The 16,356-nt window shown below is 41.3% G+C and overlaps 1 protein-coding gene across 1 annotated transcript in view; it reads left to right on the top strand.

Annotated features, from left to right (window-relative positions):
• Positions 1 to 16,356, top strand: part of prkag2b (protein kinase, AMP-activated, gamma 2 non-catalytic subunit b) — a 70,213-nt gene that overhangs the window by 46,091 nt on the left and 7,766 nt on the right. The window contains exons 3-13 of the mRNA XM_060928356.1: positions 713 to 903; positions 1,365 to 1,416; positions 2,740 to 2,840; positions 2,932 to 3,013; positions 6,389 to 6,447; positions 6,532 to 6,577; positions 6,663 to 6,717; positions 13,762 to 13,888; positions 14,100 to 14,265; positions 14,501 to 14,538; positions 14,747 to 14,893. Coding sequence (XP_060784339.1) covers positions 713 to 903; positions 1,365 to 1,416; positions 2,740 to 2,840; positions 2,932 to 3,013; positions 6,389 to 6,447; positions 6,532 to 6,577; positions 6,663 to 6,717; positions 13,762 to 13,888; positions 14,100 to 14,265; positions 14,501 to 14,538; positions 14,747 to 14,893 — 1,064 coding nt within the window. The remainder of the gene's footprint in view (positions 1 to 712; positions 904 to 1,364; positions 1,417 to 2,739; positions 2,841 to 2,931; positions 3,014 to 6,388; positions 6,448 to 6,531; positions 6,578 to 6,662; positions 6,718 to 13,761; positions 13,889 to 14,099; positions 14,266 to 14,500; positions 14,539 to 14,746; positions 14,894 to 16,356) is intronic.

Below are 16,356 nucleotides of genomic sequence, written 5' to 3'. Positions count from 1 at the left end.
AGAGTTTTAGCTGGCAACGGCGGATGGCACGGTGAATTGTGTTCACAGATAATGTTCTCTGGAAATATTCCTGAGCCCATTTTGTGATTTCCAATACAGAAGCATGCCTGTATGTGATGCAGAGCCGTCTAAGGGCCCGAAGATCACGGGCACCCGGTATGGTTTTCCGGCCTTGACCCTTACGCACAGAGATTCTTCCAGATTCTCTGAATCTTTTGATGATGATATGCACTGTAGATGATGATATATTCAAACTCTTTGCAATTTTACACTGTCGAACTCCTTTCTGATATTGCTCCACTATTTGTGGGCGCAGAATTAGGGGGATTGGTGATCCTCTTCCCATCTTTACTTCTGAGAGCCGCTGCCACTCCAAGATGCTCTTTTTATACCCAGTCATGTTAATGACCTATTGCCAATTGACCTAATGAGTTGCAATTTGGTCCTCCAGCTGTTCCTTTTTTGTCCCTTTAACTTTTCCAGCCTCTTATTGCCCCTGTCCCAACTTTTTTGAGATGTGTTGCTGTCATGAAATTTCAAAATGTCTCACTTTCGACATTTGATATGTTGTCTATGTTCTATTGTGAATACAATATCAGTTTTTGAGATTTGTAAATTATTGCATTCCGTTTTTATTTACAGTTTGTACTTTGTCCCAACTTTTTTGGAATCGGGGTTGTAAAACTAATCCATGGTGTATTGTGTGTTGTAGCGTCTGGCCCCATGTCTCCGCCCACCACACCCACTCAGAGCACCAATCCTCTGCTTTTCTCAACGGACGAGAGACGACTGCGCTCGTTCTCGTCTCCACCTGATACGGGCCTTCAGCGCTTCAGTCTGGCTTCAGCAAGCTCCACCTCCTCCAGCCCCAGCCCCGTCACATATAGCCCCTCCTCCCGCCCAGTGAGTGGTATCTTGTATCTCTGTAACTCGCATTTAAAAAAAAAAAACACACACACACACACACACACACACAAGCACTCTGAACATAAAAAGTAAACACTGTAGGTGTGTCTCAAATAGCACACCCTGTACACTATGTAGAGCACATGAACATTATCAATCCGCTGTGGGCGTGTCTCAAATTAGTGTATTCACTATGTAAACACCATCATCGTTCCACTGTGGATGCATCCCTGTTCACACCCTATTCCTGTCCTCTGTTTGGATTGTACATACCATACAGACACGTTACTCCAGTTTAAATCACTTCTTGTGATTGATTGGCTTTCACTAGTTCAGCATGTAAAAGATAAGCTACCTTATGGAAAGCCAATAAGGACGACACGTTTACAGACTCGGATTCGATATCCTTAATGCTAATGATTTATTTTTACATTATTCACTGCTGTTTCTGTCCCCAGGTATACAGTTCAACTGAAGCCATGTTTGAGAAACTGGACCTCAGTGATGGCGGTGAGCAGAAAAAAAAAATTTACAATAAGCGTTTTGCTTTTTCTGGAATGGTAACAGCAGGTATGAGAGTTTTCCGCTTTTCCTGAGCGAAAATCGATATTATGCCAAATCCGTTGAGATGTTTTTTTCATTGAGAGGGGTTGGGTATGTTCCTTCGTGATACTCAAGCGTACGACGATGTTACATGTTTACATTTTCGCCATCTTTAGTCTCGCGGTAGAATACGTGTTATCTACAATGTAATTGGCCAAAACATCGCTGGCGAGAGCATGATAGCCAATCATAACAGTTCTTACAAAAGTACCCGCATCTGTTCTATTTTATCGAAACTTGCACATGTTCATCGTCGCTGCACTTCAAAAATGCGTTTCTCTTTCGTATCAGCTTTTTTACTCAAAATGCCGAATACAATTGACAAGCGAGACGAAGCGAAGGTACGTGAAATCGATGCTGGTATAAAAAACAGAGAGAGGACTGACGAGCTCTTGTCTTTGGCCAGAAAGCTGAAGAAGTCATCGAAATGATTAAATGAGAAGCGACTGTGAACTATAAATAATTGTATAAAGTGTACATAGACATTTTCCCATAAACTTAGCATTCGTTTGATTTAATACATTGAACATGTATATGATGGTCAGTAAATCTGAATCAATGCTGACAGTTTTGAAAACTTAAATATTTCAAAAGACTTTGAGGACATAGGGTGACTGACCTTTTCTCCCTAAGAAATTTTATTTAATATATGAACATTTTGATAATTAATAGAACTTGCGTTTAATGTGAATTTAGTTTGTCGTTTTTGTTGATCATGAATTATAACCATACCCTTGAATGTAGAATGCGATTTTATTTTGAATTCAAACAATACTCCTATTGATTTGAAACATATATTTTCATGTAAATATATAAAAAAATACAACAGATTTTTTATCTACTACAGCTCAGATTGCAGGAAAAGTGGTTTGTAAGGCCTTATTTTTCAAAAATTTCCGGGGGGGTATCCCTCCCAGACCCCCGGCTTCGGGCGCCATCTTGTTTTCTGCTTTTTTGGTGACCACCCACTCTCATCCCTGTAACAGACAAAACAAATGAGATGGCTGAGATAAACATTGTGCATTTGACCCTGTGCACACCTACCTGATCACCTGACCCATATTAATGCCAGGTGTGAACAGAACCTTTAAGAGTTTCTTCTCACACTGGGATCTTTGTGATGCTCAGAGCCAGGAGTGAAACTGTGATTTGTTCAAGTCACTTTTTTTTTTTTTTCTGTATCGCAAAACCTTGATACAAACGATGTGTATGATGCGTGGTGTGTTCCAGAGCCGAGCTATGATATTTACACACACTTTCTGAAGTGCCACAGGTGCTACGACCTCATCCCGACCAGCTCAAAGCTAGTGGTCTTTGATACGACACTACAGGTAGGAAAAAAAGTGGGTGAAGACATCGAAGCAGCCCGTCTGTCATTCAGAATCGCCATGGTGACAGTGTAACACTCCCACTCTGCTTCAGGTCAAGAAAGCATTCTTCGCTTTGGTCGCTAATGGGGTGAGAGCTGCTCCACTGTGGGACACCAACCAGCAAAGCTTCGTAGGTGAGAACATACAATTGTTATAGGTATTTATTAGGGCTGTCAAACGATTAAAAAATTTAATCGTGATTAATCTCATTTTTTAAAATCTATGTAAATGAATAAGGCTTTTAAAGTGAAATGTTACAATTAAAATGGTGAACACATTTTATGCTAAAAGTCAGCGGTCTCAAAAGTAGCCGGTCACCGGCGGCAAATCGCCGTCTGTGGCTTGTTATGCCGCCGGCTATTGTCAGTCGAGTCACAAAATTTAATATTAAATATTTCTGACAAAAAAAGCAAAAAAAGTTGTGAACGTAAATTACATCCACTATGTCATGTATGTCCGTTGCCGCGTCAACTGTGTTTACATCCTCGACACGAGTGCAGCCATTACTGCCGCCTGTGTTGCCAGATTGCACGGTTTCCCGCCCAATTTGGGCAGTTTTAAGTGCATTTTGGGCTGTAAAATGTCAGCAGTGTCTGGCAACATATTTTTTTACTTAATACAAGAAATTAATGGATGCCAACATTTTTGCCAAAATGGTGTTTTATTTTCCATTGTTTAGGCAGCTTCAGCATCATACTGTGAGATTCTGTTCAAATTGTTTTTTTTTCTTCTATGAAGCCTGAGCCATTTATTTTATTAGTTTATAATTATTGTTTAATTTAGTCTTCAGGAGAGACTGCCTGCACACAGTACTAGTATTAATAGTGTTTTTCTTACATGAAATCTGAGGCATTTATATTATATTTTAAGGTAACTTCATGTTGTGCTGTGAGGTTCTCTGCACTTTAACTTTTGAACCAACAGGTGCATTTGGATAAGTAAAGCCTATTTTTCTGCATTTTTGTAGTCCTGGTAATCTTTTATATTGGTAAAGTTGTTTATAGGACCATTTCTCAGTGTCTGTTTTTTTTAATCAATAGTTTTTCAGTAATAACTTAATATTTAACATATCAATCAATTTTAAACAACCCCCGCGCCTCCCCCATGGCTGCCCCCATAGTCTCCAAAATTTCTGTGGGAAACACTGGCCTGCGTAACAACGCTAATCAAGCTTAAGCTAGACGACCCGCCTCAAATACCCGTCCCGGGTAAATGTTATCCCAATTTTAGATGGCCTGTTATGTCTGCCGCTGGCAGACATTTTACCATTTTGCACCCTGCTGTAAATTATTTGTACCCTGCTATTCTCCCAAACTTTGAAGCCCCTGAAAAGTACTTGTTAAAAACTGCTGGGACAAGAGAAAATGGTAAGGGAGTTTATTCACTCACATACTAGGCAGTACTGAACATACAAAACACAAAATTGGATTTTGTGATGGATTAGGGAGCTGTAGTCTCAAATATAAAACATGTAGTCACATACTACTGTGTCTCAGTTCAGACATGTGTGACAAAAAAAAATAAAAATGAAATAAAACTTCAATTGTGCTGGAGTTGTATTCAGTCACAGCCTATAGGACTTCACAGTGCTGTGCAAACAAGAATAAATTGCAGTTGGACTTCAATAAAGACATTTAGTGTCATATCGCAGTGCTACAGCATACTGACATCTCACTTTACAAAAGTATTTTAGAACTGCAAAGTGCATACCAAAACCAACTCAATCACACTCTTCTTTTGAAATGAAACTTCCCGTTTAACAGACCTTTCTCCATCACTCACACTTACTGACCAGTCCCCCCAGGATTCCGTGGGCCTTTTTTGTGATTGTTGCGGGCTAAAATGTCTGATGTTGCGGGGTTTTTTAGGTTTTTGTTGCGATTACATTGCGGGAGGAAGTGAAAGTTGCGAGAAATTGTTGCGATTTTCTCTTTAAAATTGAGTGATATGTTAAATATTAAGTTATTACCGAAAAACTATTGATTAAAAAAACAAAGACACTGAGAAATGGTCCTATAAACAACTTTACCAATATAAAAGATTACCAGGACTACAAAAACGCAGAAAAATAGGCTTTACTGATCCAAATGCACCTGTTGGTTCAAAAGTTAAAGTGCAGAGAACCTCACAGCACAACATGAAGTTACCTTAAAATATAATATAAATGCCTCAGCATTCACGTAAGAAAAAAACTATTAATACTAGTACTGTGTGCAGGCAGTCTCTCCTGAAGACTAAACTAAACAATAATTATAAACTAATAAAATAAATGGCTCAGGCTTCATGGAAGAAAAAAACTATTTGAACAGAATCTCACAGTATGATGCTGAAGCTGCCTAAACAATGGAAAATAAAATACCATTTTGGCAAAAATGTTGGCATCCATTAATTTCTTGTATTAAGTAAAAAAAAAATAAAGTGCGCACAGTCCTTCACTGTAAACATAACGCACTTTCAGTAACAGAATTTAAACCTACATAAACACTGACTCACACATCATGCAGTGTTGCCACATACTGCTGATGTTTTCCAGCCCAAAATATATTCAAAAACCGCCAAAACGCACTTGAAACCGCCCAATCTGGCAACACTGCGCACATGCTGCTTCTCTTGAACGTAGACGCGGAAGTAAGGCGGAAGGTAGTTTGTCGACGTCACCTCAAGACGACGCCAACGATTGGTCAAATTTGCGGGAAAGTTGCGGTGATTGGATATAATTGCAACACCGCCCTGAATTCGCGGGGATTGGTTGAATCTGCGTTGAAGTTGCAACATCGCGAAATCCTGGAGGGTCTGATTGAAGCAGCGCGCGACAAGCCTCAACATGAACTACGGGCGACTCGCAGGGCCAAATTAGAATTTGCGTTAACAGCACTACTTTTTTAAAATTGTGATAAATTGAGATCGCGTTAACTTCGACAGCCCTAGTATTTATGCATAATATAGATTTAGGCACTGCCTAAAAGCAGAGCTCCCATCGGTTTCTGGGTTGTAGAATTTTCTTAATCATAGCCAGTCTCTTTTGTTTTATTTCTTTACTGGCTAGCACTGGCCACTAGGCGGTGCGTATGACTGGTGGTACACGGACAAACCACAAAAAAAAAAAAATAGACTTTATAGGTTTACCATTTTTTCTTAGGTATGGTGCTCCGCTATAAAGTGTATTTCACAAGCTAGCATTATAATAACCATGCTAATTCCCTTCTAGCATTTTGGTAAAAACTGGCAAATTATAGTATGGACGCTCGCACCCAGTGTAGCATACGGAATACGCTAATCCACAAACAAAATCATTACAATAAAAGCACTAATTCATAAACAGGCTAACCAACAAGCGAGCAGTGCAGTAAATAGCCCGACATACACAGTGTAGTATAGAGACTTACAGTTACACCTTACATTAGTCCTTGTCTGATGTTTATTTTCAGTGAGAACTGAGCTTACATTCCCAGTAATTAACAGTCATTTATGAGAAGCTAACAGAAAGCAAATGATTTTTCTTGCATTAGGAATGCTGACGGTCACAGACTTCATCCGAATTCTGCACAGATACTACAAGTCACCTCTCGTAAGTGCTTCAATCTTCTAAAACGCATTTTTACACACGCGGAGGCAAATGGTTGAGTGAGTGAACTTGGTCTTGTCCTCACAGGTGCAGATATACGAACTGGAAGAGCATAAGATTGAGACGTGGCGAGGTCACTGCTCGTGTTCAAAATTAACATTGGTTTCATTTTACAGTAACGGCAATAATTTAGGCACTGTGTTGTCTTCCACCAACAGAACTCTACTTACAGGAAACATTCAAGCCCTTGGTGAATATTTCACCTGATGCAAGGTGAGTGCTCGCTTCTGCATTTCACAAACCTTTTGTTGTCCAGCACTGATTGGTTTTATTTCATTTCTAGCCGAAAAGGCAAACACAATATACTGAATTAATACAAAATGCACTCGAAACAGTGCACTGAGAATCTCAAATAATCAGTCAGCTAGTTTTGCATGAACCGGTATGCAAATCTGAAGAATCTGTTTCGTTCAGGTTTACGCACAGATTTGTTCACATTTCTTCACTGTGAGCGAATGTGAACGAATCGGATTCTTCGCATTTGCTCTCCATGAGCAAATGTGAAGGAATCCGTGGGCAAATCTGAACGAATGCGATTCATTCAGATTTGCACACAGATTCGTTCACATTTGCCTGTCGATTTGTTCAGTTCTTCACTGTGATCAAGTCTGTACAAATCTACAAGCAAACGTGAACGAATCTGCACAAATGTGAACAAATCGGACTCGTGCGTGATTTGTTCAGATTTGCCCGCTGATTCGTTCACATTTCTTCACTGTGAGCAAATGCGAACGAACCCGATTTGTTTGCCTTTACTCATGAACAAATATGAAGGAATTGGATTCGTTTGCTTTTGCACACAGATTTGCTCACAGTGAAGAAATGTGAACGAATGTGCAGGAAAATCTGAACGAATCCGTGAGCAAACGCGAACGAATTGGATTTGTTCGCATTTGTTCTCTGTGAGCAAATGTGAACAAATCCCATTCGTTCAGATTTGTGCACGGATTCGTTCATGTTTGTTCACTGTGTGCAAATCTGATCGATTCTGATTAGTTTGCATTTGCGTGCCAATTTGTTCGGGTTTGGTCGCCGATCTGTTCAGATTTGGGCACGGATTCGTACGCATTTGCCCGCCAAGTCGTTCACATTTCTTGACTGTGGGCAAATCTGCACCCAAACGCGAATGAAGCTGATTTCTTCACTGTGAGCAAACGAGAATGAAGCGGTGCACGAATTTGTTCACAGTGAAGAAATGTGAATGAAACCGCAGGCAAATCTGAACGAATCAGCGCACAAATCGTTCGCATTTGTGCACCGATTCGATCACATTTGCTCACAATGAACAAATCCGTGCACAAATCGTTCGCATTTGTGCACCGATTCGATCACATTTGCTCACAATGAACAAATCCGAACAAATCGGATGTGTGTGCATTTACACGTGGATTCGTTCAGGCTTGATCACAGTGAAATGTGAACGAATCTGCACCCAAATCTGAATGAATCCACGAGCAACCACGAATGGATCGGCGCCCAACCGCGAATGATTCATACGCAGTTTGCAATGAGAAAATGTGAACGAATCCATGCTCAAATCAGATTTGTGCATGGATTTGTTTACATTTGCCTGCCGATTCATTCGCATTTCTTCACTGTGAGCAAAGGTGATTGAATCAGTGCACAAATTCGAACAAATCCGATTCTTCGCATTTGCACACCGTTTGCTCTCCATGAGCAAAGGTCAAGGAATCCATGGGCAAATGTAAACGAATGTGAACAAATCCGATTCATTCAGGACATGCACATGGATTCGTTCGAATTTACTCACGGTGAGCAAACGTGAACGAATCTGATTCTTCGCTTTTGCTCACTGACGTGTTCGCATTTGCATACCAATTCCTTCATATTTGCTCACTGTGAGCAAATGTGAACGAATCAGAACGCAAATGAATCAGTGAGCAAATCTGAACGAATCCAATTCGTTCACATTTGGGCCCCGATTCGATCACAGTTGCTCGCAGATTCATTCAGATTTGCCCATTGATTCATTCACAGTTCTTCACTGTGAGCAAACTTGAACGAATCTGTGAACGAATTGGATTCATTCGCATTTGCACACCGATTCGATCACAGTTACTCATGGATTCATGAGCATTTGAGCACGATTCATTTAGATTTCTTCACTGTGAGCAAATCGGTAGGCAAATGCGAACCAATTCGTTTGCGCGCCAAGTCGTTCACATTTCTTCACTGTGAGCAAATGTGTACAAATCCGATTCGTTCACAGTTGCTCACAGATTCGGTCAGATTTGCTCACAGTGAACAAATGTGAATGAATCTGATCCATTCGCATTTGCTTATGGATTAGATTCATTCACATTTCTTCACTGTGAGCAATTGTGAACGAATCGGCATGCAAACGAGTACGAATCCACGAACGAATCTGTACACAAACGATTTGTTTGCAGTGAGCAAATGCAAGCGAATCGATGCTCAAATCCGAACGAATCGGATTCTTCGCATTTGCTCTCGATTAGCGAATGTGAAGGAATCTGTGGGCAAATCTGAACAAATGCGAACAAATCCGATTCATTCAGATTTGCACATGGATGCGGTCGCATTTGCTCAGTGATTCATTCACATTTCTTCACTGTGAGCAAGTGTGAAGGAATCGGTGTGCAAATCTGAACGAATCTGCACGCAAATGGATCTGATTTGTTCGCATGCCAATTCGTTCACATTTCTTCACTGTGAGCAAACGCATACAAATCCGCGGGCAAATCTGAATGAATCCGCTTTGTTCACAGATTCGTTCACATTTGCTCACAGTGAACAAATGTGAACGCATCAGATTCATTCGCGTTTTCTCACGGATCCGTTTGCTCACCGATTCATGTACATTTCTTCACTGTGAGCAAATCTGGACGCAAATGCGAAAGAAACCGTGAACAAATGCAAACGAATCTGTGGGCAAGTATGAATTAATCGGTGCACAAATCGTTCGCATTTGTTCACTAAGTGAAGGCGAACAAATCGGATTTGGGCGCCGATTCGTTCGCATTTCTTCACGGTGAGCGAATCTGTGTGCAAATGCTTATGGATCTGCGAACAAACGTGAAAGAATCTGATTCGTTCAGATTTGCTCACAGATTAGTTCACTTTTCTTCACTGAGAAAATCTGAATGAATCTGCAAGCAAAACCACAGACAAACCTGAATAATTGGATTTGTTCGCATTTCTGCGCTGATTAGTTCAGATTTGCGCATGGATTCGTTCACGTTTGTTCACTGTGTGCAAATCTGAACAAATCCGAATGAATCTACAAAGAAACGTGAATGAAATGTTTGCATTTGCGTGCAAATGTGAACAAATCAAATTTGTTCACATTTGCTCACAGTGAAAATCTGAATGAATCCGTGTGCAAAAGTGAATGAATCGGATTCGTTTGCTTGCAGATTTGTGCACACAAATCCTCGGGCAAATCGGAAGGAATCCGATTCGTTTACATTTCTTCACTGTGAGCAAAGGTGTACGAATCCGTGAGCAAACGTGAACCAATCCAATTCTTTCACATTTGCATGCCGATTCGTTCACATTTCTTCATTGTGAGCAAATCTGGACAGATCTGTGCACAAATGCGAATGAATCCACGAGCAAACGCGAACGAATCTGATTCGTTCGCATTTGCGCACAGTGAAGAAATGTGAACAAATCGGAAAGCAAATGCGAATGAAACTGCGAGCAAATCTGAATGAATCTGTGCGCAAACGTGTACGAATCCACGCACAAATCGTTCGCATTTGCACACTGAAGAAATGTGAACGAAACCACAAGCAAATGTGTTCGAATTGGCGTGCAAATCTGAACGAATCTGTGAGCAAATGCGAAAGGATTGCCACACAAATGTGAACTAATTGGATTAATTCGCATTTCTTCACTGTGAGAAAATCTGTGCGCAAATGCGAACGAATCCAATTTGTTCGCATTTGCACACAGTGAAGAAATGTGAACGAAACCGCGGGCAAATCTGAATGAATCAGTGCACAAATTGTTCACATTTCTGCACCGATTCAGTCACATTTGCTCACAATGAGCAAATCCGAACGAATCTGTGCGCAAATGTGTATGAATCCATGAGCAACTGCGAACGGATCGGCACCAAAACGCGTACGAATCCGCACACAAACGATTCATACGCGGTTTGCAGTGAGCAAATGTGAGTGAATCCATGCTCAAATCTGAACAAATGCGAACGAATCCACGAGCAAACTTGATCATATCAGTGAAGAAATGTGAAGGAATCTGTGCGCAAATTCGAACGAATCGGATTCCTTCACATTTGTTCTCCATGAGCAAATGCGAAGGAATCCGCGGGCAAATCTGAACGAATGCGAACAAATCCGATTCATTCAGATTTGCACACAGGTTCAGTCGCATTTGCTCACAGTGATTCATTCATCACTGTGAGCAAATGTGATTGAATCCGATTCATTCAGATTTGCGCACCGATTCGATCACAGTTGTGTGTGGATTCATGAGCATTTGGTCATGGATTCGTTCACGTTTCTTCACTGTGAGCAAATCTGAAAGAATCTGTGCACAAATGCAAAGGAAATCAGATTCATTTGTGCGCTGATTTGTGCGGAATTGTCCTCATTTGCGCACAGAGTTGACATTTCTTCACTGTGAGCAAATGCATCCGAATCAGATTCGTTCACATTTGCATGCCGATTCGCTCAGATTTGCTCACAGTGAAGAAATGTGAACGAATCTGTAAGCAAAACCTTAGGCAAACCTGAACAAATCGGATTTGTTCACATGTGCGCGCCGATTTGTTCAGGTTTGCTCCGGGATTCGTTCATGTTTGTTCACTGTATGCAAATCTGAACGATTCTGCTTAGTTCGCATTTCCGCGCCGATTTGTTCACATTTCTTCACTGAGCAAATGCGAATGAATCAACAAGAAAACGTGAATGAAATGGTTGCATTTGCACACCGATTCGTTCACATTTCTTTACTGCGAGCAAATGTGATCGAATCGGTGCACAAATGCAAACAAATCCAATTTGTTTGCCTTTACTCACAGTGAATAAATGCGAATGGATCCAATTCGTTCGCATTTCTTCACTGTGAGTAAATGCGTACAAATCCGCGGGCAAATCTGAATGAATCCGATTCGTTTACATTTCTTCACTGTGAACAAATCTGTGCACAAATGTGTATGAATCCGTGAGCAAACGTGAACCAATCCAATTCTTTCACATTTGCATGCTGATTCGTTCACATTTCTTCATTGTGAGCAAATCTGGACAGATCTGTGCACGAAAGAATCCTCTAGCAAACGAATCCAATTCGTTCGCAGTGAAGAAATGTGAACGAATCGGCGCGCAAACGCGTACTAATCCATAAGCAAACATGTACTAATCTGATTTGTTCGCATTTGCTCGTGGATTAGTTCACATTTCTTCACCGAGAGAAAATCTGGACGAATCTGTGCAAATACGAACGAATCCAATTCGTTCGCATTTGCACACAGTGAAGAAATGTGAACGAAACCATGAGCAAACGCGAAAGGATTGCCGCGCAAACATGCATGAATCCGATTTGCTCACAGTGAACAAATGTGAACTAATTGGATTAATTCGCATTTCTTCACTGTGAGAAAACGTGTGCAAATGTGTATGAATCCATGCTCAAATCTGAACAAATCCGATTCATTCGCATTTGCTCACGGATTCGTTCACATTTCTTCACTGTGAGCAAATGCGAACGAATCTGCGAGCAAACTTGATCATATCAGTGAACAAATGTGAAGATATCTGTGCACAAATTCAAACGAATCTGATTTTTGCATTTGCGCACAGATTCCTTCACATTTGCTGTCCATGAGCAAAAGCGAAGGAATCCATGGGCAAATCTGATTCATTCAGATTTGCTCAGTGATTCATTCACAGTTCTTCACTGTGAGCAAATGTGATCGAATCAGTGCACAAATGCGAACAAATCTGATTCGTTCGCAATTGCGTGCTAATTAGTTCACATTTTTTCCACTGTGAGCAAATATGATCGAATCGGTGCACAAACACGAACTAATCCATTTCATTCGCCTTTACTCACGGTGAACAAATGTGAAGGAATCGGTGCGCAAATCTGAATGAATCGGATTCAGTCACAGTTCATGGATTCATGAGCATTTGGTCACGGATTCGTTCAGATTTGCCCACCGATTCGTTCACATTTCTTCACTGTGAGCAAATCTGAACGAATCTGTGCACAAATGCAAAGGAATCAGATTCGTTTGTGCGCCGATTGTTCATAATTGCTCGTGGAATTGCACTCATTTGCACACCTAGTTGACATTTCTTCACTGTGAGCAAATCTGAACGAATCTGTGCACAAATGCAAAGGAATCGGATTCGTTCGCAATTGCTCAGGGAATTGTACTCATTTGCGTGCAGAGTCGTTCACATTTCTTTACTGTGAGCAAATCTGTGCGCAAATGCATCCGAATCAGATTCTGTCAGATTTGCTCACAGTGAAGAAATTTGAATGAATCTGCCCGCAAATCTACACAAATCAGTGCGCAAATGTGTACGGATCAGTACCCAGATGTGTACGAATCCGCGCACAAACGCGAACGATTCGTACGCAGTTTGCAGTGAGCAAATCCATGCTCAAATCTGAACGAATCCAATTCGTTCAGATTTGTGCACAGATATGTTTGTTCACTGCGCACAAATGTGAAGGAATCCTTGAGCAACTGTGAACGAATCCGTGCACAAATCTGAACGAATCAGATGCGTTCAGATTTGCTCACAGTCAGCAAATCTAATCGAATCTGTGAGCAAACACGAACGAATCTGATTAATTCGCATTTACGTGCAGATTCATTCAGATTTGCACACCGATTCGTTCACATTTCTTCACTGTGCGCAAATCCGAACAAATCCAATTCATTCACATTTCTTCACAGTGAGCAAATGCGAATGGATCGGTGCGCAAGTGTGAACGAATCCGTGAGCGAATGCAAATGAATCCGATTCATTCAGATTTGCTCACGCTGAGTAAATTTAAAGGAATCCGCGAGCACGTAATCGAATCATTGCGCAAATCTGAATGAATCCGTGCGCAACTCTGAACCAATACACTGAATAAATCACTGAAAACTCTCACCAAATCTTTGAACAAATCAGTAAACGAATCCAAACAAATCAGTGGACTTGCATGACTTAAGTCACTGAAAAGATATCAACTCAGCCTCAGGCTCACATTAACAGAGTAATCAGGTGTGTGATTTTATTTTATTTTTTGCAGTATATTTGACGCAGTTTACTCCCTCATCAAAAATAAGATCCACCGGTTGCCCGTTATCGACCCAGTCTCAGGGAACGCCCTCTACATTCTCACACACAAGAGGATCCTGAAGTTCCTGCAGCTGTTTGTAAGCCGAGCTGTTTGGTACCTTATATATGGTTTTGGAGTTATTTTAACAAAGAAGGTTGAGTTTGCAATGATATGGATTTTAAATTTTTGCTAAAAAGCTGCGAAGCACACAGTGGCCTTAAAAAAAAGCTCAGGAACTCGAAAGTTTTTTAAAAATGCAAGTCAAAGCATGTAATGAAGAGAAAACGTGCCATCTCGTGCTCTTTCAGGTGCGCGAGATGCCCAAGCCGGCCTTCATGAAGCAATCGCTGAGCGAGCTCGGCATCGGCACGTATGACAACATCGCCTTCATCCAGCCAGACACGCCCATTATCAAAGCGCTGAGCGTGTTTGTAGACAAGAGAGTGTCAGCGCTGCCTGTTGTGGATAACACTGGTAAGAACCGGTCTTTGCTCCTCACAAGCATGCCCAAGCACGCTGTGCTATTACGGTATTAGCACAACACGTAAAATCTAACCACCTGTCAGGTTGTGTTATATTAGCTAGATAAAGGTACGTTCTCACAATTTGGGGAAAAAAAAAAAACCACCAGATGGCATTTGGTGAACATTAGATTTCAGTTGTCTCTGTATTTGTTTTATTTTGTCACTCATTTTTTCTTTCCGTGTAGGAAAAGTCGTGGATATTTATTCCAAATTTGATGTCATAGTAAGTCCTTTCTTTCATTTGTGTGTTTATTAAATGTCAAGTTGCAGTACATTAGTTAGCCCCAAGTAACTATGGGAAATACAACTGTTAGTCGAGACATTCAAAGGTAATAAAAATGATAGCTGCATGTGGAAACGTACCTCAAAAAAAAAAAAGTGTTAAATTCTCATTACGGTACAGTGTTAATTAACGTCGTGCTCGTGCGCAGAACCTGGCGGCGGACAAAACGTACAACAACCTGGACATGAGCGTGACGGAGGCGCTGAAACACCGCTCGGAGTACTTCGAGGGAGTGATGAAGTGCAGACAACACGAGACCCTGGAGACCATCGTGGACAGGATCGTTAAGGCTGAGGTACAAACCAGTCCAAAGCGGCGCGTTCTGATTGGCTGCCAAGCCTCAAACCACATTTATAAACGTTGTCTAGCAACATGGTGCTGTCGTTAGTGGAACGTTCAAAGCGGGGGCGGCCATTTTGGAATTTTTTTCCTTCAGCGTACAACCCCGATTCCAAAAAAGTCGGGACAAAGTACAAATTATAAATAAAAACGGAATGCAATGATGTGGAAGTTTCAAAATTCCATATTTTATTCAGAATAGAACATAGATGACATATCAAATGTTTAAACTGAGAAAATGTATAATTTAAAGAGAAAAATTAGGTGATTTTAAATTTCATGACAACAACACATCTCAAAAAAATTGGGACAAGGCCATGTTTCCCACTGTGAGACATCCCCTTTTCTCTTTACAACAGTCTGTAAACGTCTGGGGACTGAGGAGACAAGTTGCTCAAGTTTAGGGATAGGAATGTTAACCCATTCTTGTCTAATGTAGGATTCTAGTTGCTCAACTGTCTCAGGTCTTTTTTGTCGTATCTTCCGTTTTATGATGCGCCAAATGTTTTCTATGGGTGAAAGATCTGGACTGCAGGCTGGCCAGTTCAGTACCCGGACCCTTCTTCTACGCAGCCATGATGCTGTAATTGATGCAGTATGTGGTTTGGCATTGTCATGTTGGAAAATGCAAGGTCTTCCCTGAAAGAGACGTCGTCTGGATGGGAGCATATGTTGCTCTAGAACCTGGATATACCTTTCAGCATTGATGGTGTCTTTCCAGATGTGTAAGCTGCCCATGCCACACGCACTAATGCAACCCCATACCATCAGAGATGCAGGCTTCTGAACTGAGCGCTGATAACAACTCGGGTCGTCCTTCTCCTCTTTAGTCCGAATGACACGGCGTCCCTGATTTCCATAAAGAACTTCACATTTTGATTCGTCTGACCACAGACCAGTTTTCCACTTTGCCACAGTCCATTTTAAATGAGCCTTGGCCCAGAGAAGACGTCTGCGCTTCTGGATCGTGTTTAGATACGGCTTCTTCTTTGAACGATAGAGTTTTAGCTGGCAACGGCGGACGGCACGGTGAATTGTGTTCACAGATAATGTTCTCTGGAAATATTCCTGAGCCCATTTTGTGATTTCCAATACTTCTGTACGCATGCCTGTATGTGATGCAGTGCCGTCTAAGGGCCCGAAGATCACGGGCACCCAGTATGGTTTTCCGGCCTTGACCCTTACGCACAGAGATTCTTCCAGATTCTCTGAATCTTTTGATGATATTATGCACTGTAGATGATGATATGTTCAAACTCTTTGCAATTTTACACTGTCGAACTCCTTTCTGATATTGCTCCACTATTTGTCGGCGCAGAATTAGGGGGATTGGTGATCCTCTTCCCATCTTTACTTCTGAGAGCCGCTGCCACTCCAAGATGCTCTTTTTATACCCAGTCATGTTAATGATCTGTTGCC

Source organism: Neoarius graeffei, chromosome 1 (assembly GCF_027579695.1).
Source record: "Neoarius graeffei isolate fNeoGra1 chromosome 1, fNeoGra1.pri, whole genome shotgun sequence".
Classification (NCBI taxonomy): Eukaryota; Metazoa; Chordata; class Actinopteri; order Siluriformes; family Ariidae; genus Neoarius; species Neoarius graeffei.
The sequence above is the reverse complement of the archived record's forward strand: the minus strand, read 5'-3'. Positions and strand labels throughout refer to the sequence as shown.